This window comes from Ostrea edulis, chromosome 7, assembly GCF_947568905.1.
Source record: "Ostrea edulis chromosome 7, xbOstEdul1.1, whole genome shotgun sequence".
In the NCBI taxonomy this organism is placed as follows: Eukaryota; Metazoa; Mollusca; class Bivalvia; order Ostreida; family Ostreidae; genus Ostrea; species Ostrea edulis.
Window position 1 is genome coordinate 72700214 of NC_079170.1, and position 24958 is coordinate 72725171.

Consider the following 24958-nt stretch of genomic DNA (forward strand, 5'->3'; position numbering starts at 1 on the left):
GACAGCATTTGATTTAATGATAGGTTGTATTGGCAAACTAGATTACTATAACGACCATGGAATTTGCGAAATGCTGTTTTTAACGAGATTGTTGAAACCCCTGCACCATCAACTTGTTTGGCAGTAGCCAGCCTTGATTTAATAACTGATTATACACAGAACAAGCTCTTGCGTATCAAATCATTTGAGAGATATAAACACCATATGCAGGTGATAAGGAATATTTCCATTTTCCATTTTTTTGAAGCAACTACCTATATTGTCAAAAAATCTAGTCTTTAATTTATCGTGAGGAATGGTTGTGTAAAGTGTTGAAAAGTCATACGATTTGATTTTGTTGATTTGAGAAAAGGTTTGCGATTTCTAGTTTACTAAAAGTTCTTTAGAATTTTTTAGAATCTACATTTGATTTACACCCCCTCTGGCATATGTAGTTGCACAGTACGTTTAACGTTTCTCCTTTGCAGCTGTTAACATTATCGTGAGGAGCAAAGATAGAAGGTTCATAGAACACTTACTGGATTCAGCAATGTATCTTTGTTTGTGAGGGTTTTTATGAAGTTTAGGGTTCCAATATAGGTACGGTAACTCATATTCATTCGACCCATTGGCTGGGATATAAAATGTGTCTAATACTGAAGCATGGTTTTGAAGAATTTCATCTTTTGACAGGGCAATTGGAGTACAAATACGATTACCAAAAGTGGAATCAATGCCAAGTTCGTTTAAAATACAGTTGTAATAATGAACCTTGCAAACAAAGACAATGTTGTGACAAGCATTGTCAGCTGGAACCAAAACATATTCCTCATGTAACCTATTTAATTCTTTGAACACTTCTGGTTTACTAAACAGAGAAGGATATATGGTACGTGCTTTTGTTTTGATGTGTCTAATGTGGGATTTCATTCTCTCAAAAATGATTTTGATCAGAACAATTTCTAAGCATTCGTTCCCATTTGGAGAAGTAGAAAGACATACCTATCAACACGCGAATCCCAATAGATTCTTCACAGGAAGCAAATCAATATCTTTATTTATGAATGCATTACATGATGCTGAAACAAAAATAACAAAAATGCAGAAATACTGAGAGCTTAGTTATAAATTCATCCTTCAGTATTTAATATTGTAAGGTTTAGTTCAATAACTAAGATTTTCGGACACTAAATGTAGATGATAGTGCTCATACGTTGCTTGTGATTGATTCATGAGTTATAACATGGTAACTTCGTCCTTGATGGGTGTTTTGTTGTTTGTGATAGATTCATGAGTTATAACATGGTAACTTCGTCCTTGATGGGTGTTTTGTTGTTTGTGATTGATTCATGAGTTATAACATGGTAACTTCGTCCTTGATGTGTGTTTTCCTCAGGAGACTTACAGAGACCATAGAGTGTCATGATTATCGCCTGAAAGCAATATTAGAATTAGGATTTAAATTTGGAAACAATGGTTCTAGTATAGTCCATGGTTTCTTTATACACTTGAATTCAAAATAAACGACAAATAATTACATGGGTATACCGTACTTACTCTATAGAGATAAGATTACACTGGTAGAGTCATGTAACATTATCTAACTTACTGAAGTTGTTAAAAGACCTGCGCAGCCTGTTGCTGACCAATCAAAACCAAATCTGTCCACTAGTGCGCTTCCCACGGTGGGCCCCAAAAACTCTCTAAAATATATTCCCAATCTTCACTGCATTGTGATACAAACATTAGATTTATATAAACTATTGAATAGAATTGTAATGTAAATACCCGAACGAATAACAGCTGTTATACAGACCAGCAACCACACCATATGTATCCATATTTTCTTCCATTTTCAGTGCTCTGTGAAGAAAATGTAATCGTTATTTTGTGGATTTAGAAATAAATGACCCAACAACGATATTACATTGTATCTGAATTCAAGATATTTCACCATAAATGGCTGACATAATGCCAAAACGGCGTAAAACCATAATCAACCAATCAATCAATAAATCAATCAATCAATCATTGATTTCGCCATAAAAATATGATACATATAGAAATCCCTTACTTTGCCGAGTCCATCAAGCTTCTGAATGTAGGGATAATCGCACATCCCAAACCTAGTCCCACCAGCGCCAGCGATACAATGACAGACCAGAGTTCACTATTTAGGGAAGTATAAAAAGAGATACCCATGTAGTTCTATTTTGTTTTTATATTACATATCATTTTGATAAATTTTCACTTATATAGGACATCACCTGTTGTATGTGAAATGACAGAAAATTTCAGCTATGCATGACGCTTATAGTCTAAGCAATTAGGGTTTTTCCTAATGTCAAAGCCTAGCAAGACATGCAACCTCGGTCTTTAAGGTCCCAAGCAACACATTTGTGACTTTCATTTCTAATGATAGCTCTTGGGCGAAAAAGATCCATATATCGAAAATTTGATGCAGTCATAGGGGAGAGCACCGGGGCCTCCTGGTTACAAATCGAGAAATTGTAAAGTCAATCGAACTTAACGTTAAGTAGATACAACATGTCCCCTTAGAAACAACATTGTCCTGGAAGGCTTTGGAAATCAGGAAAAACACAGTAACTATTTTATTTATTCAGTAGTAATTGCTATTGATGGACCATTAAATTATTTTCAAAAAAATGTATTGCGTGTATTCTTGATTGATTATAAACAATTTATCTGAACAAAGCAATATACACACAATGGTAACTGATCCCCAATTGGTGTAGGTCCCATCAATAAAAACCCGAGAGCCGCTGTCAAACATCCAGCTGCCATCATGCTTTTCACATAACCCTGAACATAAATAGTAAGTGAAGGACATAAGTGTGAAGAAATATACAAATGTTTAGAAAAATACAGGGATTGGCAACAATTCTGAACATAGAGCAAACAATTTCAGATTAGAAGCTCATTGTATTCCTGAGGCAGATCCTTGCCTTTTTGTCTGTGAAATAACCAAATACAGGTGCAGTGAAGGAGAATATTCCTCCCGATATAAGAAACATCAGTCCTATCAATGCCGTTTTTCCTTTCAACTGCAACATAAAACACACGAGTTAATCATATAAGAATATTCTATACAGTTTGTAAATAGGGAGGATTTCTTACAATCCACTCTACCTCTTGTAATTTTGCAACATGTAAAGCTAAAGTAGGGTGAAGAAATCCTATCGTGAAAGTTCCGGATGCAATAGTGAAGGAGATGATCCACGTGAAAGGATTCCTGAGCAGAAAAAACATGGATTGGGATCCGGATCTTGGGGTTTCTGAAAGTACATAGGAGAACCTGTCAATTTCGTTTAGATAATAGTATGAGAACTTCTATCAGTGTCGGAACATCCAACATCCGAAATATCCATGTGATATGAAGCATTCTGTAAAATAGAATGGACACACCCACTATATTAACACCCACCATATTTTATCGGAAGCATGTTAATTCATCATGCAGCTATTGCAGTTTTATTGAAATCTCTCTTGACATACTGAACTATCTGTATACCAGAAACGTCTGTAATATTTCATGCAAAATACCATTTTAGAAGCAGCTTCCATGTACTGTGAAATAATCTACATTCGCGGGGCACATTTTCGTTGGAATGTAATTTCGTGAAATAAGAGTCCTGTACATTGGGGAATATGAATTGTGTATACCGTTGTGGTTTGCAATTCATGGGAGAAGAATTCCTACGAAATCCATATTAGTTGAACACCCACCAAATATAGTGATTCCACAACATGTTAGTGAAAAGATGATTAATTTCAAAGTATGGTATGTAGTGCGGAAGATTTTGCAGTTTTAGTGACAGCAGAAAAGTCGAGAAGCTATGTAAACACTTTTAACATTTTGATGTTTTTCTCTTGTTTAGGAATCAGACTTTTTTGAATAATAATAATGACTATCTGATGTTGCACGTCATTGGACGTCACCATATTAGATAAAATCGCTTCTGCATTAGCTGTGTCTAAATTACATCCATCCGTCATACATTTCATTTCGCGATACCCAGCACTAAGAGACTCTTGAAATTTGCTATCTTGTGTTGACATTTCCAGGACGTCTATTTTTAACCAAAGCCTCTAAGCAATTAGCTATGGATTTAACAAAATTATGCTCAGTTTGTGAACACGATACTCCAGTGTGATTGTTTTTAAAGATTGTATCTTATAGATACTGCATTGATGCCACTGAAACTTTGCACATACCTTTATCCTAAGCAATACACACCTTATGATATAAAACATAAATTTTAAAGTACGCAGTTACATATAAGATTGTGACAGCAGTCTAGCTACACAGATATAACAAAATTGTCTACTATGAAAGGTGAATATAACGAACAGTGATCAAGTCTCATAACTCCTATAAAGGTGAAGATAACGAACAGTGATCAATCTCATAACTCATATAAAGGTGAAGATAATGAACAGTGATCAATCTCATAACTCCTATAAAGGTAAAGATAACGAACAGTGATCAATCTCATACCTCCTATAAAGGTGAAGATAACGAACAGTTGTCAATCTCATAACTCATATAAAGGTGAGGATAACGAACAGTGATCAATCTCATAACTCCTATAAAGGTGAAGATAACGAACAGTGATCAATCTCATAACTCCTATGAGCAATACAAAATAAAGAGTCGGGCAAGCAAGGACCCCTTCACACACCAGAGGTGGGATCGGGTGCCTAGAAGGAGTAAACATCCGTTGCCGACCGGTCACACCCACCGTGAGCCCTATATTCTATACATGTAAACATAGCACGTTCTAAGGAGCATAGTCCTTAATTTAGGTAATATATAGCGTCATTAAGCCTGGAAAGCTTCTTATCAAGTGACGTAAATATTGGATTTTTTCTTCTAGCAGAATTCAAAATATCTAATATGAACGATGAAAATGACATGACAGCGTGAGTTTTTAAATATAAAATCTGAACCATAATGTACTCACCATCAGTATTCTCTATAAGGAAGTACCCAACTACCGCATTCAGTATCGTTATAGAACCAACTACAAAGAATGGTAACCCAAATCCACCTATCTGGAAAGATATGTAACATGATTTCATAGAGATTTTTAACTTGTGTTGGTGAATATTGACCGAGTTTGGTTTGAAACATTCGCGAACCAATGAAAATGCCAATTTCCACAAATGCAAGTTCGATAGTCTTTTTATAATATAGCGATATGCAGTAGGTAATCAACTTCTTTACCATGAACTACGAGAATCTACAATAACTTAGAAGAATGAATATTGATATCAACCAAGATCTAGTTACATGAAATGCGAGGATAACGAACAGTGATTTATCTCATAACTCCTATAAAGGTGAATATAACAAACAGTGATCAATCTTTTAACTCCTATAAAAGTGAATATAACGAACAGTGATCAATCTCACAACACCTATAAAGGTGAAGATAACGAACAGTAATCAATCCCCTAACTCCTATAAAGGTGAAGATAACGAACAGTGATCAATCTCACAACTCCTATAAAGAATACAAAATAGAGAGTTGGGCAAACAGGAACCCCTGGATATACCAGAGGTGGGATCAGGTGCAGAGGAGGAGTAAGCATCCCCTGTCGACCGGTCACACCCGCCATGAGCCCTATATGTTGATCAGGTAAACGGAGGTATCTGCAATCAAAATCAGTGTACTTAGAACGGCCTAACAATCTGTATGGAACACGTCAGACCACATTTAACCTAATGATAGGTTGTATTAGCAAACGACCATAGAATTTGCGAACTGCTGACTTTAAACGAGACTGTTGAGACCCCTGTAGCATCAACTTGTTTGTCAGTTGTCTACCTCGATTTGAAAACTGATCGTACGCAGAAGAAATTGTTATGCATCGAAAACATATAAACACCATATGCAAGTGATAATGGAATATTGCAACAAAAATATGGAAAGTTGATAATGGAGAAGTTAAAATCATTCCGTCTGTCATAAAGCTTAGTTATTAATTTCCGTTAATATCTATTTTCGATAAAATATCTAAGTAGGAAGCAGAAGTGGACGAATCTGTGTTGTCTTTTATTTCGAGATGACAGGGATATATCGAATCGATATATGAATGACCATGATTATTGGAATAGATGAAACGCTGTCGACATGTTTCAATGTTCAGTTAAAGACCACAACAAGAGATTTTTTCTTCTCACAAAGAATTTTGTGAAGAAATTCTGCATCATAAGAATATGAAAATGGGTCAGCTAACAAAAGAACACAATTCGTGCCCATGAGAATTCCAACAGACTATTGGTAGACCTGATCAAGAAGGACTACGAATATATTGGCAATGAGGAACTCTAGCGTATTTTTCACTTCAGCTTCAGAGTACTTGTGCGGGGAATCAGAGGGGTGTTTAACAAAGTAATTTTTGGATGACTGATCACTAGATATGAATTTTTTAAAAAGAGATATATAAATAAATATTTTTCAGCAATTCAGATTTTAAACGACTACACTATATGACCTCTAACCCTCTACTACAGCCATTGTGTTGACCCAGTGCACTTTGTTTATTCTAGTACCTTAAATTAATTAGATAAAATTTGTATTACTGTTTTAATGTTACTTAATGAACATTGAATAATGTATAAACATAATTCAAAGTGGCATTTCTGCGGTTTCATTCGTCCAATTGATGTATAAAGCGTACAGAATGTTGCTGGAGATGTTTGAGTACAATTATTGTATAAAGCTCACAGAGTGTTTGAGTAAGTAAGTAAAAGGTTTGATGAACAAACAGTGTCTGTTTTTCACATAAGTTAACATCATTTCAATTCACTGACATGGCTCTTTTTTCCAACGTGTCTAGTATTTTAATTCAACATACAGCAATTGACATAACATGCCCTTGCATAACTAAATCTGAAATAAAACGACTTTGGATTTAAAACAGAGTAAAAATTCAACATTCAATAGTCTCCTCAAAGCTGACGGTACACAAGCTCCTTAGATATTTGACAAATTACCCAACTAGAAATTCTGAAAAGTTATGACTTGTTTTATAAATTAGAAAGTAACTAGAGAAGACAAGGTTGTTTACTGACTTGCAGGAAAAGAAACGATTAAATCGGTAGAGAACTTAATGACATACATTTAGCGTCATTTTAAAGTTCTATCTTTGAGTAGATCACAACTAGCACAAAACACCCACGACGTCTTTCTTATCTAAGATTTTTTTCCTTCTCATCCAAGTGACAATTATAAAAATTACACCTTAATAGTCTCTATCGATGGGGAATCCTTGATTACAGTATATGCAAAAAGTAAAATTGGAACTCTTCAGCTTCCAATGAATATGTGGTTTATATTAAAGCAAGAAATAACATCAGATGAAAGAATACGAAATTTATATTCCTCTATAGCAAATACTGCATTGCCAAGATTGTTGTACAGTTTTTAAATAGTACATACTGTTAAATCATTTACATTTGTGGGTCAAATGCTGTCTGATTTGTTTCATACCGATTGTTGGGTCGTTCATAACACACTGATTTTGATTACGGACTACTCTGTTTACCTGATCAAGATAGAGGGCTCATGGCGTGTGTGACAAGTCGACAGGAGATGCTTACTCCTCCTCTGCACCTGATTACGATCTGGTATGTCTTGGGGTTCGTGTATGCCCAACTCTCTATTTGTTTAGTCCCTATAGGAGTTATAAGGTTGATAACTGTTCTTAATTGATTACTAGATATTCGTTATCGTCAGGTTTTTTGCTGAAACATATATATTGTGTATTTCGACATGGTTTGAAATTTGTGGCATAGAGGTATCTACAACATCAACAAAAATTTTGCACCCCATGAAATGCAATGATGTTTCAGGGGTTTCAACAGTCTCGTTTTAAAGTCAGCATTTCGTAAATTTTATGATCGTTATAACGATGCAGTATGCCAATACAACCTGTCATTGGTGTCTGAAGTGTTCCAAACCAATTGCTAGACCGTTCTTGGCATACTGATTCTGACTGCGGTTTGCTCTGAGGAATATAGAGGGCTCACGACAGGTGTGACCGGTCGACACTCTCCGTGTTTGCCCAACTCTCTGCCTTGATTCGCCTTTTTGAGTTATGAAAGTAATCGCTGTTCGTTAGCTTCATCTTTTCATAGCATATAACTTATCATTGAGTGAAAAGCTGTCTGACGTATTTCATACCGATTTTTAGACCGTTCTTGGCACACTGATTTTGTCTAAGGATAACTCCGTTTACCTGATCAAATTATAGGGCTCACGATGGGTGTGACCGGTCGACAGGGGATGCTTACTTCTCCTAGGCACCTGACCCCACCTCTGGTGTGTCCAGGGGTCTGTGTTTGTCCCACTATCTATTTTGTATTGCTTATGGGATTTATGAAATTAATCAATGTTCGTTATCTTCGCCTTTCATGTATTACAACATCACCTGGGTCGTCCTCCTGTACTAATCTAAACATGTTTTATCATGTATGACATACTAGAATTAGGCAACAGCCAGAGCGTATACATGCCTTCTATCAAGCTACCTGTACAATATTACCTTTCTGCACTTCTATATTGATTGGATTGTTGCACCCAAAACAATTGTTTTCCTGAATTTTATCTGGTACGTGTTTGCTTTGCGATGGAGTGGGGTAGTAACCTAACAAATGTATTAAGTATGCAATCTCCATAATCGAGAAAAGGTATTACCTCATACAGAAGCCCACCCACGCTTGGTCCAACTATGACTCCAATACCACTGGCTGTCTCCAACACACCCTAAGCAGAAAAACAAACGCCACAGTCAGCGTACAGACGAAAGATATCACAGTCAAGCGTACAAACAACAGACGTCACAATCAAGTGTACAGACAACAGATGTCACAATCAAGTATACAGACAACAGACGTCACACTCACGTGTACATACAACAAGTGTCACAATCAAGTGTACAGACAACAAGTGTCACAGTCAAGTGTACAGAGAACAGACGTCACATTCACGTGTACAGACAACAGATGTCACAGTCACGCGTACAGACAACAGACGTCACAGTCAATTGTACAGACAACAAGTGTCACAATCAAGTGTAGAGACAACATACGTCACAATCAAGTGTACAGACAACATACGTCACAGCCACGTGTACATACAACAGACGTCACAGTCACGTGTACAGACAACAGGTGTCACAATCAAGTGTACAGACAACAGGTGTCACAATCAAGTATACAGACAACAGACGTCACAGTCACGTGTACATACAACATACGTCACAGTTAAGTGTACAAATAACATGTCACAGTCACGTGTACAGACAACAGACGTCACAGTCAAGTGTACAGACAACAAGTGTCACAATCAAGTGTACAGACAACATACGTCACAATCAAGTGTACAGACAACATACGTCACAGTCACGTGTACAGACAACATATGTCACAGTCAAGCGTACAGACAACAGGTGTCACAGTTACGTGTACATACAACAGACGTCACAGTCACGTGTACAGACAACAGACTTCACAGTCACGTGTACAGATAACAAACGTCACAGTCAAGTGTACAGACAACAGACGTCACAGTCAAGTGTACAGACAACAAGTGTCACAATCAAGTGTACAGACAACATACGTCACAGTCACGTGTACAGACAACAGACGTCACAATCACGTGTACAGACAACAGACGTCACAATCACGTGTACAGACAACAGACGTCACAGTCACATGTACGGACAACAGACGTCACAGTCAAGTGTACAGACAACAGATGTCAAATTCACATGTACAGGCAATACAAGGTTTAATTAAATATGTACTTCAACATTATGAATTTTATTCATGTACCTACCAACATAGTTGCAACATTATCAGGAAACACATTCGCAACAATTGCAAAACTTGCTGTGATAAGCATTGCGCATCCAAAAGCCTCTATTGTTCGACACAGAAAGCACATAACAATGTAAGTAATTCCATCTGGACTTTTATCTAACACCCTGAAATATGAAGGTAGCATACCCATAAAGTATTATCTCCACACACACACAAAATTCAAGAATTGACTTCTTAAAATACTGAACATTTGTTTGATAATTATTTTGATTTTGATATGTTATTCTTTGGCTTTTTAAAGAAGATCATGAGGATATTTGGAACCAAGTTTATGCTGTACGTAATTGGTATCTTCAAAAATCGTTCATAAACGGAAAATGCATTTAGAGGACCACAATGGAAACTAGCTATATGCTAATTTGTGTTATCCTGGATAAATAAAGGCTATTCTTAATATTCTTATTAGAAGGTGCATCCTTAGGAATTTAAAAGGAGGTTAAAAAAGTCCCCATAAAATTAAGATTAGACTTTGGGGGAAATCCTCAATGTATGATAAACTTCAGAACCATCGGTATTTTGCATACAGTTTCGGGATATGAAATATTATTTTATTTAGTAATTGATTCATATCGCATTTATTGATCTTTGGAAAATCCAACAGGCCATAATACATTAGAGAGATCCGTTATTTTGGACATTGGTCTTTTTTTTTATTGAGTACCAATAACCACTACTCTTATTTCCATAGCTGATTGCAGTTCTAAATGCAAGGCGAAGATAACGAACAGTGATCAATCTCATAACTCCTATAAACAATACAAAATATATAGTTGGGCAAAAACGGACCCCTGGACACACTAGAGGTGGGATCAGGTGCTTAGGAGGAGTAAGCATCCCCTGTTGACCGGTCACACCAGCCGTGAGCCCTATATATAATTTGCTGGTGGATTGTTAGTCCCCGAGGGTCTCTACAGACCAGTAGCTAAGTACGTTGTTACTAGCTTGAAAAAACGGATGCATATCTAATTGCTGTGATAAAATTTAGAAATTCATTTTTACAATTAAGGATTATCTCCCTTATGCATAGCTCTTATCCTTGGACGAATTTGTCTCCTCTTTTTGGCATTCTCTTTTCCCCTTGAATAGCTTTCACAAGTTTACTGTTATTTAGGATTTCAAAAATTTCAGTTGAGCATCACTGAAGAGACATTATTGGTTGAAATGCGCATCTGGTGCATCAAAATTGGTACCGTATAAGTTTTACATTGTATACAAATAAACATTTACATGCACTTACCCAAATAGTATGGCACAAGTACCTCCAATCATGGCTCCAGAGAGATACATGAACTTTGATCCAATTTTTGTTATCTGCCAAAGAATGTCGTGAATTCTAAGTCTAAATATTGTAATTAGTTTTGTATGCAAGGTAAAGATAACGAACAGTGATCAATCTCATAACTCCTACAAGCAATACAAAATAGATAGTTGGGCAAACACGACCCATGGACACACCAGAGGTGGGATCAGGTGCCTAGGAGGAGTAAGCATCCCCTGTTGACCGGTTGACCGGTCACACCCGCCGTAAGCCCTATATCCTGATCAGGTAAACGGAGTTATCCGTAGTCAAAATCAGTTGAAATCCCTGTACCATCAACTTGTTTGTCAGTAGCTTACCTCGATTTAAAAATTGACTATACCCAGAACAAGCTCTTGCATATCGAATCAGTTGAGATATATAAACACCATATGCAGGTGATAATGGAATATTCTACACAAATATGGGAAGCTGACGATGGAGAAGCTGAAATCATCCCGTTTGTCATACAACTGAGTTGTCAGTTTGCCGTTAATGTCTACTTTCAATAAAATATCTAAGTATGAAGCAGAAGTGGACGACTCTGTGGTGTCCTTTATTTCGAGCTCACAGGGATATATCAAATCAACATATGAATGAAAGCTATCATTGTTAATAGACAAAACGTCATCGATATATCTTAAAGTCGAATTGTACCTTGATAACATCGTGCAATTGTTGTAATCACATATCAAAAATATAATTGTATGGCTTTTTTGCTTAATACAATGTATATGGATATATCTCAAGCGTTGTTTAATTGGTAAAATTTACATTAGAAACGGTGTATATTACAGAATCATTTGATTTTGTGGGGGATCAATTTTCGTCGATTTCCCCGTTCCCCGAACTTGAAAGTAGAATAATTTGTGTAATGTTTCAATATACAGAAACCAATTCCATGAAATTACATCGCAACGAAACAGTATCTTTATACCTCAATATGATAATTATATGAAACGCGTTATCTGATTGGTTTATACAGTCACGTGCAAGGGAGGATAGAACTTCGTATCTACCTCAAAGATCATGCTCCCTATAACATTTCTCCCCTTCGTAAGCCTCGTGCGTTTTCCATAAATTTTACGTCAAGGGAAACAGAGTTTATAGTGACGTAACAATTAGTCCGAGTCATTACTTTTATAGTTCGTACGCCACAAACAGAATTTCTGATGCGTGGGTATCTGATACACAATTAAATCACCTGATATTCGTTGACACGAAATCAAGCAAGTGAATCAGCACTCAAGGAGAATGGAAATATCATATCACTGTATTTCGTTGTTTGTACCCTCTAATACTTTGACGGCGTGATGTTACCGTTAGAGTGATCTCAGCTTCATACAATGTATAGCGGACTCCAATTTCGAATGCATTTTTGTAATATTCTTTCGTTTCGATATGAAAGGTGAAGATAATGAACAGTGATCAATCTCGTAACTCCTATAAGCAATACAAAATAAATTGTTGGGCAAACACGGACCCCTGGACACACCAGAGGTGGGATCAGGTGCCTTGGCATTATAAACAATTTATTGCATGAATGTTCAGGAGGTATGAAGATGTATTCACCCAAGAAAAACCATATTCCCCTCGGACGTTGTCTTTGGGGAATATGATTTTTCTTGGGTGAATACATCTTTATACCCCCCTGACTATCATGCAATAAATGTAAAAAAAAAAAAAAGAAAGAAAGAAAAGAACAATCCACGAAAATGGGTCCCACGAATTTAAGTGAATCCACACTAAGTGATTCGTATGCGATATCGAATCATCTGATTATGCAAAATGTGTAGAAAGGTTATGTCAACTCTTTTTCGGTCGCGAGCTGTAATATTCAATTTCAATGAATCAGACTTGAATATCCTGAAGTGTGATGGGAGGAATTCAAAGAACATTCTTCATGAACAGTTTCCATTACATTCTATAAAAGCAGAATTTTTAGCAACCCTTGGCATGTTTGCTAAAAGATTTACTTATCTGATCAAATGGTACTGTAGAACATAAGTCATGTATATTGACTCTCCACTAAAGAAACACTTACATAATTTCCTAGGACAGGAGATGACAAGAAAATGACTAATTCAAACACTCCAAATATCATTCCAACGACAGTTTGTGAAACGTCTTTCTTTTCAGCCTAAATTAAAAGAGAAATTTGTAAACTTATCATTTGCCATTTAATAAATTACTACGCAAATAAAAAAAAAGATTCATCACGATAACATTTAGCAAGATTTTTACACGTTTATTATTCTTTTCTTGAAAAGTATACCTCTGCAGGAAAGAATGGCGCTATTAGTGAGTAACACGTCACCATGAAAAAGTTCACCATTGCCATGGATACGAATAGAATCTTCTTCTTATTTGGAATTTTTGGAAGTGAAGACTTGTTTTCTTCTTTTCTATGAGTTGTGCTATTTTCACCGTCATTCCTGAGTAGGGACTTTCGTTCGTTGTCTTCCATTTGTTTTAGTAAGGCCTTTAAAACGCAAACATTATAAAATTCACTTTTTTTTCAATGTCAGATAGATTGCAGGCTCACATCACATCAATTGCCTTAAAAGTGAATTCGACTTCGAAGCATGTGGTTTGAATTTATTTTTTATTCTTAGAACATAGTCGATCATTTTTGTAATACACTGCATTCTCGTCCCATATACATGTAACTACTTTATTTGCGTTCAAAGTAAGATGAACAGATATTACGAGTGTTGTTCGATATGTAATGTGTATTGTACGATATCTCAAAAGTATTCGAGTCAAATAGTGAAATAAACATTACATCCCTTCAAAGTATTCTCTGCGGTTTGAAATACATAATTTCAATCTCTGAATCCATTTCTGAAATGCGTCGCAGTACGCTGATTTAGGTAGACCTCTGAGGCACTGACTGATGGCTGAGCCAAGGGCTTGTCGGGACTTGTAACGAGAACATATAAGAAACTTTTAAGTTTTGGAAAAAGGAAAAAGTCGCATGGGGCTAGATTTGGAGAGTATGGTGGGTGTGGCAAAACGGTAACCTTCTCCGACTTCAAAAATTGCTTCACAAGCTCAGATGTATGTGATGGAGCATTATCATGAAGTAGACGAACATGCCTAAATCCTGACACAGGGCGTCGTTTATGATAATATTTCTTAAGCTTTTTTAGCATAACATCTAGGTAATACCGACCTGTAACACTTTTGTCTTCGGCACCGGAATTTGTACGGCTATACCATCACATGAGAAAGATATGCAATAAAGAACCTTCTTTGTGCTTAGGGTTCTTTTGGCAATTGCAGGCCTTCTACCGTGTTTTGTTAGCCATGGTTTGTTTCCAATTTCTCTTATAGGTTTCGAAATAGTGAACCCATGTATTGTCACCAGTAACAATGTTTGCAAATTGTCTTCGATTGAATTTGGGAAACATTTTGAGCAATTGCTTAGCGGTTTGTACTCGTACCCGTTTTTGTTCATCTGTCAATATATGCGGTATCCATCTGGAAGAAATCTTTCGTACTTTCAAAATACGCTTCAAAATGAAATGCACCCGCGATAGCGATATGCTAGTAGCTTTGGCAATATTATGAATCGTGTATCTGCCATCATTTTCAATTATTTCCCTGACTTGAGACATTTGTCTTGCCTGTTACAGTCACAGGTCGGCCAGATTTTGCTGCATCTTTGACGGACTCTGTGCCAGTCAGAAATTTCTTTCTCCACCTACGAACTGTCTCATAAGATACCTTATCAGACCTATAAACTTCTCCCAATTCAGTAAAAATCTGCATTACTGAATGACTGAGTTTTGTGCGAACTTTTATATAAGCTCTAATTTCTTCAATATTCTCAACCCGTTTCCCAACCATTTTTACAACAGTGGTCAACGACTGGCTCTATTGAAATGACTATACGTTTAAAACTATGTGGAACTGAAGGCTCGTGTTTATATCGTTGGAAAGGTATTGAATAGAGCTATTCAAGACTATTATTATCCAGAAAGTCGTGCAAAGCGTTATCGCGCTGTGGTACAATACACATAACATATCGAACAGCCCTCGTAAAACGGAGTTGATTTGGTTTGAATTATCAAAAATATTCCCTTTCACTTCGCTACGGTTTTTGGTGTTTCAACTCTGCATAGGAATTACGAAGACACGCTCCATTTACTCCTCAGAATTGTGATGGAAAACATGAAACAGTATAACAAAGGGGTGATCTTGACAGACGTCCAAAATTAAAGATGTCAAGACCTGATTTGTGTTGTCTATCACTAAAAGGCTTGATATATGACAGATTGATTGATCGCATATTGTTTAACGTCCTTCTCGGGAATTTTTACTCATATGGACCCCTACGGGATCCAGGTAAGAAAAGGTCCTCAGTACCCCTTGCTTGTCGTAAGAGGCGAATAAATGGAGTGGTCCTTCACAACAGGTGCGACACGATAAAGATCCCCCTGTTCAAAGGCGGTAAGCTTCAAGCATGGGCATAAATTTTGCAGCCCTTCACCGGTAATAGTGGCGTCTCCATATTAGTGAACAATATACACTCAATCCCTCATCAGGTAGAAATCGTTATCGTGACAGGGGGACTTGGTTCTTGCGGTCTCATCCGACGGACCGCTCCATTAGTTGCCTGTTACACTGTAGGACAAGCAAGGGGTACTGAAGACCTATTCTAAACCGGATACCCATGGGAAAATTTGAATTAATCAGGGAAGAGAGAATGTCAAACGATTATACCTAAGACATTATTGAATTACCAGGTTAATATTTTCTAGGTACATCTACTACCAACTTCATCAGCCAAGTCCATTTTTCAATCCGTTTTCCCTCTCTTAACCCTTGGCGGATTTGTAGCTACCGTGCAACATCTGCTATTGGAGAATCGAATCTTGCTCATTTGGCTTGTATTAAAAATTGTTTAATGGCTTACATCAACAAATTAACGAACTCTCCAACTAATAGATCGATGAACTTACATCACAACGATATGCTTTCGGCACAAGAATGGACTATTATAAATCATTGATCTGTGACAGTTTGCCAGTTACAGGTATGACGATCAGACTATACTAACATCACACGCTTGGTTAGATGTACAACCTCTCAATAGTTCAAAAGTGCCGAAAAATAGTGTTTTACTTGTATACAATGACGGAAAATAGTATTCAACTTGTATACAATGACGGAGTTTCATTTAGAGCCCTTCGCTACTGTCTACGTTTTATTCTTATTTGACGCATCTTAATTGGTGCAGATATTTCTCCAGTTTAATGAGGGCACACTATTTCTGCTTTACCTGCGAAGATGACATGATGTTATATGAAAGTGACGAATCTGCGAAGATGAGGCACGACCTTGACCTTTAACGAGACACAATGATTGTTTACTGACATTAGTATGTAATCGTTTTCTGACAATTGAAGCCTAATTATGTAGATAAGAGTTGGACAAACAACCAAGTCTAAAGGAAGATAAAATAAAAAATAAACATTTACCTTTTCGCCACGAGTAATGCAAGGTTATCGAAATCCGCTGTTCATGATACACAGTAAATGTGTAAACATCAACACCGCTGTCACAAAAACACTTCCGAATAGACCATAGTGAAATAGGTGTTATACAAATTTGCGCTATGTTTGTACATGTATCATTGCATAAAAAGAAACTATATTTGTTATTTACAATTAATCGTTAGATTTGATCTGATGTAGCAATATTTGGTTAAACATTTAACACCAGCATAACTCCTATATCATACATAAGACCACAACCAAACAGAATAGATGATTTACTATATTAACACAGATATTTAACCCCCCACTGTTCATATTGATCCTGTCTGTACTTACCTGACTAAATTGCACGACACTGAATGGATATGATAAGTCATTCAGATTTTACCATGCACGTACATCTTAATTCTGCCAGCTGATGGCAATCCACAGATACTTTAGGTCTGAGGTAACTTAACGACCAAAGAAACGTTATGAAGGTATTACTATTCCGAATGTGATAGACTATGGCATGATATAGGACCCTGATTCCGCCTCTGGTGTGTTTAGGGCTCCGTGTTCACCCACTCTTAATTCTGTATTCTTTATAGGATTAAGCTATTGGTCACTGTTCGTTATCCTCATCTTTTTCATAAGCACGTTTATGATGTTGTAAATGGTAATGCATGAATTGAAAGGTTCGTAACTACAATTGTTTGTAGTTTTATACACATCTAACCTATCTAGCTATAAAGTAATCTAAAACTCACTTTATAGGTTTAAATTACTTAAATTACCTAAACTGTTATTGAAATAAATTCTTTGTAAATTTAGATTACTTTTGAGATCGATATCTTACTTGTGGTAATATAGGTTTTCGAAGGTTTTGTGTACATCTAAACGGGGAAAAACCCGTGACGGATGTAATAGTATTCAGCAAATACTGGTTATGTACATGCTTAGATCATTATGAACTGTTTATACACTGAGGTGCTGAACTTCAATGGAAAATTTACTTCATATGAATCAGATAGATTTGCTACATTGATGGCTGATGGATTTGGGGAGATTTTGCTTTGTGTCCAGTTGGAAATAGCAGTCTGAATCCTTTTGTTGATTTCAGCTAACATCCTTTCTGCTACTGACCACTACCTACAGTTCTGACACGACAATAGGTTGTAATGACCACTACCTTCAGTTCTGACACGGCGTTAGGATATGCTGATCACTACCTCTGTCACGGCGTTAGGTTATACTGACCACTACCTACAGTTCTAACACAGTGTTACGTTATACTAACCACTACCTTCAGTTCTGACACGGTGTTAGGTTATGCTGACCACTACCTCTGTCACGGTGTTAGGTTATACTGACCACTACCCACAGTTCTGACACAGTGTTACGTTATACTGACCACTACCTTCAGTTCTGACACGGTGTAAGGTTATGCTGACCACTACATCTGTCACGGTGTTAGGTTATGCTTACCACTATCTCTGTCACGGCGGTAGGTTATATTGACCACTACCTGCAATTCTGACATTGCGGTAGGTTAAACTGACCACTACCTGCAGTTCTGACACGGCGGTAGGTTATACTGACCACTACCTTCAGTTTTGACACGGTGTTAACTTATACTGACCACTATCTGCAGTTCTGACACCATATTAGGCTATACTCACCACTACCTTTAGTTCTGACACTGTGGTGGGTTATACTGACCACTACCTGCAGTTCTGACACGGTGTTACGTTATACTGACCACTACCTCTGACACGGCGGTAGGTTATACTGACTACTACCTGCAGTTCTGACACGGTGTTAGGTTATATTGACCACTACCTCTGACACGGCGTTAGGTTATACTGACCACTACCTGTAGTTCGGACACGGCGGTAGGTTATACTGACCACTATCTCTGACACGGCATTAGGTTATACTGACCACTACCTGCAGTTCTGACACGGTGTTAGGTTATGCTGACCACTACCTCTGTCACAGTGTTAGGTTATGCTGACCACTACCTCTATCACGGTGTTAAGTTATGATGACCACTATCTCTGACACGGCGTTAGGTTATACTGACCACTACATTCAGTTTTGACACGGCAATAGGTTATACTAACCACTATCTTCAGTTCTGACACGATGTTAGGTTATACTGACCACTACCTCTGTCACGGCGTTAGGTTATACTGACCACTACCTGCAGTTCGGACACGGTGGTAGGTTATACTGACTGCTACCTTTAGTTTTGACACGGTGGTAGGTTATATTGACCACTACCTTCAGTTATGACACGGTGTTAAGTTATACTGACTACTACCTGCAGTTCTGACACGGTGTTAAGTTATATTGACCACTACATGCAGTTCAGATACGGTGTTAGGTTATACTGACCACTACCTTCAGTTCTGACACGGTGTTAGGTTATACTGACCATTACTTCTGACACGGCGGTACCTGCAGTTCTGACACGGTGTTCCGTTACCTCTATCACGGTGTTAATTTATACTGACTACTGTCTCTGACACGGCGATAGGTTATACTGACCACTACCTCTGTCACGGCGTTAGGATATGCTGACCACTATCTCTGTCATGGTGTTGAGTTATACTGACCAATACCTCTGTCGCGGTGTTAGGTTATACTGACCACCACCTTTAATTCTGACACGGTGTTAGGTTATGCTGACCACTATCTCTGTCACGGTGTTAGGTTATGCTGACCACTACCTCTATCACGGTGTTAAGTTATACTGACCACTACCTCTATCACGGTGTTAAGTTATACTGACCACTATCTTTGACACGGCGTTAGGTTATACTGACTACTGCCTTCAGTTTTGACACGGCAATAGATTATACTGACCACTACATTCAGTTTTGACACGGCAATAGGTTATACTGACCACTACATTCAGTTTTGACACGACAATAGGTTATACTGACCACTATCTTCAGTTCTGACACGATGTTAGGTTATACTGACCACTACATCTGTCACGGCGTTAGGTTATACTGACCTCTACCTGCATTCGGACACGACGGTAGGTTATACTGACCACTACCTTTAGTTTTGACACGGTGTTAGGTTATACTGACCACTACCTGCAGTTCTGACACAGTGTTAAGTTATATTGACCACTACATGCAGTTCGGACACGGTGTTAAGTTATACTGACCACTACCTTGAGTTCTGACACGGCGTAAAGATATATTGACTACTATCTCTGACACGGCGGTAGGTTATACTGACCACTACCTCTGTCACGGCGCTAGGTTATACTGACCACTATATCTGATACGGCGTTAGGATATGCTGACCACCATCTCTGTCATGATGTTGAGTTATACTGACCACTACCTCTGTCACGGTGTTAGGTTATACTGACCACTATCTCTGACACGGTGTTGGATTATACTGACCACTACCTACAGTTATTACACGGTGTTAGGTTATACTGACCACTATCTCTGTCACGGCGCTAGGTTATACTGACCACTATATCTGATACGGCGTTAGGATATGCTGACCACCATCTCTGTCATGATGTTGAGTTATACTGACCACTACCTCTGTCACGGTGTTAGGTTATACTGACCACTATCTCTGACACGGTGTTGGATTATACTGACCACTACCTGCAGTTATTACACGGTGTTAGGTTATACTGACCACTATCTCTGACACTGTGTTAGGTTATACTGACCACTACCTGCAGTTCTGACAAGGCGTTAGGTTATAATGACCATTACCTGCAGTTCTGACACAGTGTTAGGCTATACTGACCACTACCTTCAGTTCTGTTACAGCGTTAGGTTATACTGACCACTACCTCTGTCACAGCGTTAGGTTATATTGACCACTATCTCTGACACGGGGTTAGGTTATACTGACCACTACCTCTGTCACGGCGTTAGGTTATACTGACCACTACCTCTGTCACGGCGCTAGGTTATTCTGACCACTATCTTTGTCACAGCGTTAGATTTTGCTGACCACTATCTCTGATACGGTGTTAGATTATACTGACCACTATATCTGACACGGCGTTAGGTTATACTGACCACTACCTGCAGTTCTGACATGGCGTTAGGTTATACTGACCACTACCTGCAGTTCTGACACATAGTTAGGTTATATTGACCACTACCTGCAGTTCTGACATGGTGTTAGGTTATACTGAACACTACCTGCAGTTCTGACATAATGTTAGTTTACACGCTACTAACAATTATTAAGACGATCGCACTTTGCAGCGTAGTAATCAAAGAATGTACCCTTGTTTGAACGTTCGGCGGTTGATTTTTCAAAGAGATCGAGGCAGGAGTATTGTAGAATTTAGATGATATATATATATATATATATATATATATATATATATATATATATATAATGCCAAATGTCATGGCGAGTCGAACTTGTAATGCATTTTAAGGAATTTGTACATCATAAAGTGGCCTCAGTGTCCAATTGTTGAATTGACATGTAATGTCGAACCCTATCAGATTTAACAATCCCGTAATATCAGATGAATTATGCGAGGAAATTGGCGATATGGTTCTCTTTATTCTGTAGATTGTTTACTGGGTCGATCTAGTCTAACAATTTTCAATACTTTTCCTATATTAATGAGGATCATTAATAGATTATGAAAAATGTGAGAGGAGCAAACATAATAGCGAAAATTTACACCATTTTATTTGTAACCGAAAACCGTCTAACTAACCAACACTGACAAATATGATCAATCCGGAATTCTGGTCCAACTAATATCTAAATTGGGTACCGTATTACAGGTTATATACTTGCATGTTTATTTATTGTTACAGAGACAACAAATAACAGGACCAAAGAACCGGGGTCCCGTCGTTTGATAATTTTCCTTGAACGTTGAGGAGTTATGCCAGACATCTACGTGCAGGTGGAGACTGTTATAGAGCCTACAGATAGTCTTTGACTATTTGCATCTTACACAGAACCGAAAAATCAGGAAAATTCCTGTCTTTCTGATTCCTTTTGTTCAGTCATTCCATGAATTTAATTTTGCTTTACATGAATTGTAATCAATCTATTTCCTTCTTTTATCTTATCGCTATAAAATACACCACAGAATACACCACAGAATCTTTCACTCTGGCTTCATAGTTTGATGTCTTATTGTACATACATGTATATGTCAACGACAAACTAAGAACATAACATTATGACAAACTTTGGCTTCTATTATCTTTTTAGCAGTATTCCATTATTATCTGCATATGGTGTTTATGTCTCTCAACTGATTCGATACATGAAAGATTGTTCTGCGTATGATAAATGTATAAATCGATACAGGCTACGGACAAATAATTTCATGTTGCAGATGTTTCAAAAGTCTGGTTTAAAGTCAGCATTTTGCAAATTACATGGTCGTTATTATGATCTAATTTGACAACACAATATGTCACTGGGTTATATGCTATCTGACGTGTTTCATACTAATTGTTAGACCTTTGTTTGCATGCTGATTTTGACTACAGATGACTTGGTTTACTTGATCAAGATATTTAGCTAACAGCGGGTGTGACCAGTCAACAGGGTATTCTTACTCCTCCTACGCACCTGATCCCAAACCTGGTGTTTCTGTATCATTGTTATTTACTTGCTCATAATAAAAGCAAAAAAAAATAAAAAAAAAAATTAAAAAATTAGAGAGTTAAGTAACCACAGACCCCTGGAGATACCATGTGTGGAATCAGGTACCTAGAAGGAGTAAGCATCCCCTGTCGACCGGTCACACCCACCGTGAGATCTATAGACTGATCAGGTAAAAGGAGTTATCCGTAGTCAAATTCAGTATTCCAAAAACGGTCTAACAATCGATATGAAACACGTCAGACAGAATTTGGCCCAATGATAAGTTGTATTGGCAAACTAGATCGTTATAACGATCATAGAATTTGCGAAATGCTGACTTTAATCGAGACTGTTGAAACCCCTGTACCGTCAATATGTTTGTCAGTACCTTGCCTCGATTTAAAAACTGACCATACGCAGAACAAGCTTTTGCATATCGAATCAGGTGAGATATATAAACACCATATTCAGGTGATAATGGAATATTACTACACAAATATGGGAAATTGACGATGGAGAAGCTGAAATCATCCCGTTTGTCATACAGTTGAGTTGTCGGTTTGCCGTTAATGTCTACTTTCAATAGAATATCTAAGTTTGAAGCAGACGTGGACGACTTTGTGGTGTCTTTTATTTTGAGTTGAATGAAAGTCACTATTGTTAATAGACAAAACGTCGTCGATATATCTAAATGTTGAATTGAAGGCCACAGCAAGAGGTATTTTCTTCTCACGTAGAAGTTTGTGAATAAATTCTGCTTCCTAGGAAAATAAAAACAGGTCAGCTAAGAAAGGAACATAATTCGTGACCAAGGGAATTCCAACAGACTGTGGGAAGACCTGATCACTAAAGACCACGAAGGTATTGTCACTGAGGAACTCCAGCATATTTTTTATTTCAACTTTATAGTACTTCTGCGTGGAATCAGAGTGATGTTTAGCAAAGTAATTTTTAGGATGACTGATAACTAGATATGAATATTTTCGTTTTCCACTTTTGTTGAAAAAGCAACTGTCTATGATGTCAAAAGGTCTAGTCTTTAATTTATCGTGAGGAATGGTAATGTAAAGTTTTGAATAGTTATTGGTTTTTATGTTATTGATTTGGGAAAAGTTTTGCGAATTTACTAAATTTACTAAATATTCTTTATAATTTTTTTAGAAGCCACATTTGATTAACACCACTTCTGGCATATGTAGTCGCACAGTAAGTTTGATGCTTCTCCTTCAGAGCTGTTAATATTTTCGTGAGGAGCAAAGATAGGGGCTTGGTAGAGCACTTACTGGACCCAGCAATGTATCTTTGTGAGAGTTTTTATGTAGTTTGGGAATCCAGTATAGGTACGGTAACTCATTCATTTCACCCATTCGAAATGCTGACTTTAAACGAGACTGTTGAAACCCCTGTACAATCATCTTGTTCTTCAGTAGCCTGCCGCGATTTAAAAACTTGCCCTACGCATGTGACGCATAAATCGTATTGCGGAATTTTATCGCGAACTGCGCGCCGTAATTGATTGAGAGTTATTTATAGAGTTCTGTCCTTGCGAATCATTTTCTTTGAGATTAAAAAATATGCAAAATAATGTATTTAAGTTTCAGATACAATTTAATATTAGTATTTTGTGTTTATAACAATAGTCCAGGTAATTAAGAAATTTATAAATTATGTTTGATTACTTGGAATATTAAAACCGGTTTGTCGGCTTATTTATAACTCACTCACTATATGTGCACGCTCTTCATTCTGACGCCGCCCTTCACACAGTTCACAGGGTGTTCGAATAGAGTTCGGGGTAACACATTTTTAATATTGGTAAGCAAATTATAAAATGTTTTGATATTTTATTTTGGATAAATATTATCAGTATCAATACATGTAATTCTACTATAGTAACATTTAGTATTTTATTAATTTCATAAATATGCTAACATTCATTTATAGTTATAACAATTCTAATGCGTTATAGCAGTGGAATATTTCTTTAGTAATTTCGACAATGAGTCTATACAATTTTCTTTATTATTCACAATAGAATACCTCTTTGTTCCGGTGAGACGGGTTTAATTGGGTGTGGCACTGCCATACAATTGGGGTATGTTATTGATGTATTTGTGTTTATTTTTTCCATAATATTCATGACAATGTCTTTGTTGACTGAGTATTTGATATGTTGTATATTTTTGGAAAGAAACAATATTTATTGTGTTTTATTTCTTTTCCTTGTAATAGCTCATTGCCAATTTGTATATATAATAAAAATAGTGACATTGAACCAAAATCTTTGTCATACGCAGAACAATCTCTTGCGTATCGAATCAGTTGAGAGATATAAACATCATATTCAGGTGATAATGGAATATTACTACATAAACATGAGAAGTTGACGATGGAGAAGGTACAATCATCCCGTTTGTCATAAAGTTGAGTTTTTAGTTTGCCGGTGATATCTATTTTCAATAAATATCTAATTATGACGCAGAAGTAGATGACTTTGTGGTGTCTTTTATTTCGAGTTCAAAGGGATATATCGAATCCACATATGAATGAAAGTTATTATTGTCAATAGATTAAACGTCGTCGATATATCTAAATGTCGAATTGAAGGCTACAGCAAGAGCTTTTTCATCTTCTCACGTACAAGGTTTTGAATAAATTCTGCTT

The 24958-nt window shown here is 37.1% G+C and overlaps 1 protein-coding gene and 1 long non-coding RNA gene across 3 annotated transcripts; one reads left to right on the forward strand and one right to left on the reverse strand.

Annotated features, from left to right (window-relative positions):
- Positions 1-1019: 1019 nt before the first annotated feature.
- LOC125655983 (MFS-type transporter SLC18B1-like) lies at positions 1020-17252 on the reverse strand. Of its 2 annotated transcripts, none has more exons than XM_048886535.2 (14): positions 17030-17252; positions 13465-13671; positions 13234-13329; positions 11130-11203; positions 9849-9996; positions 8706-8774; positions 4965-5055; positions 3130-3275; positions 2946-3044; positions 2708-2802; positions 2054-2149; positions 1768-1842; positions 1589-1682; positions 1020-1412 (listed from the first exon to the last, which is right to left on the reverse strand). In XM_048886535.2, the coding sequence occupies exons 2-14, from the start codon at positions 13654-13656 to the stop codon at positions 1275-1277; spliced, it is 1413 nt and encodes a 470-aa protein (XP_048742492.2). In that variant the 5' UTR covers positions 13657-13671; positions 17030-17252; the 3' UTR covers positions 1020-1274. The 2 variants fall into 2 exon arrangements, with proteins under 2 accessions (XP_048742492.2, XP_048742491.2); XM_048886534.2 differs by lacking the exon at positions 17030-17252 and adding an exon at positions 16676-16882.
- A 6379-nt stretch (positions 17253-23631) lies between these two features.
- LOC130048484 (uncharacterized) lies at positions 23632-24569 on the forward strand. The gene is made up of 2 exons (XR_008797276.1): positions 23632-24109; positions 24330-24569. It is a non-coding gene; the product is annotated as an uncharacterized LOC130048484 (long non-coding RNA).
- Positions 24570-24958: the final 389 nt, after the last annotated feature.

Excerpts from the sequence above, each read along its gene's own strand:
- LOC125655983 (XM_048886535.2), bottom strand. The coding sequence starts at position 13,656 with ATGGAAGACAACGAACGAAAGTCCCTACTCAGGAATGACGGTGAAAAT. Across the intron at positions 9,997-11,129 it reads ACTTGTGCCATACTATTTGG|GGTGTTAGATAAAAGTCCAG; the intron begins GTAAGTGCATGT and ends TTCATATTTCAG. Across the intron at positions 1,683-1,767 it reads AACAGCTGTTATTCGTTCGG|AGAGTTTTTGGGGCCCACCG; the intron begins GTATTTACATTA and ends AATATATTTTAG.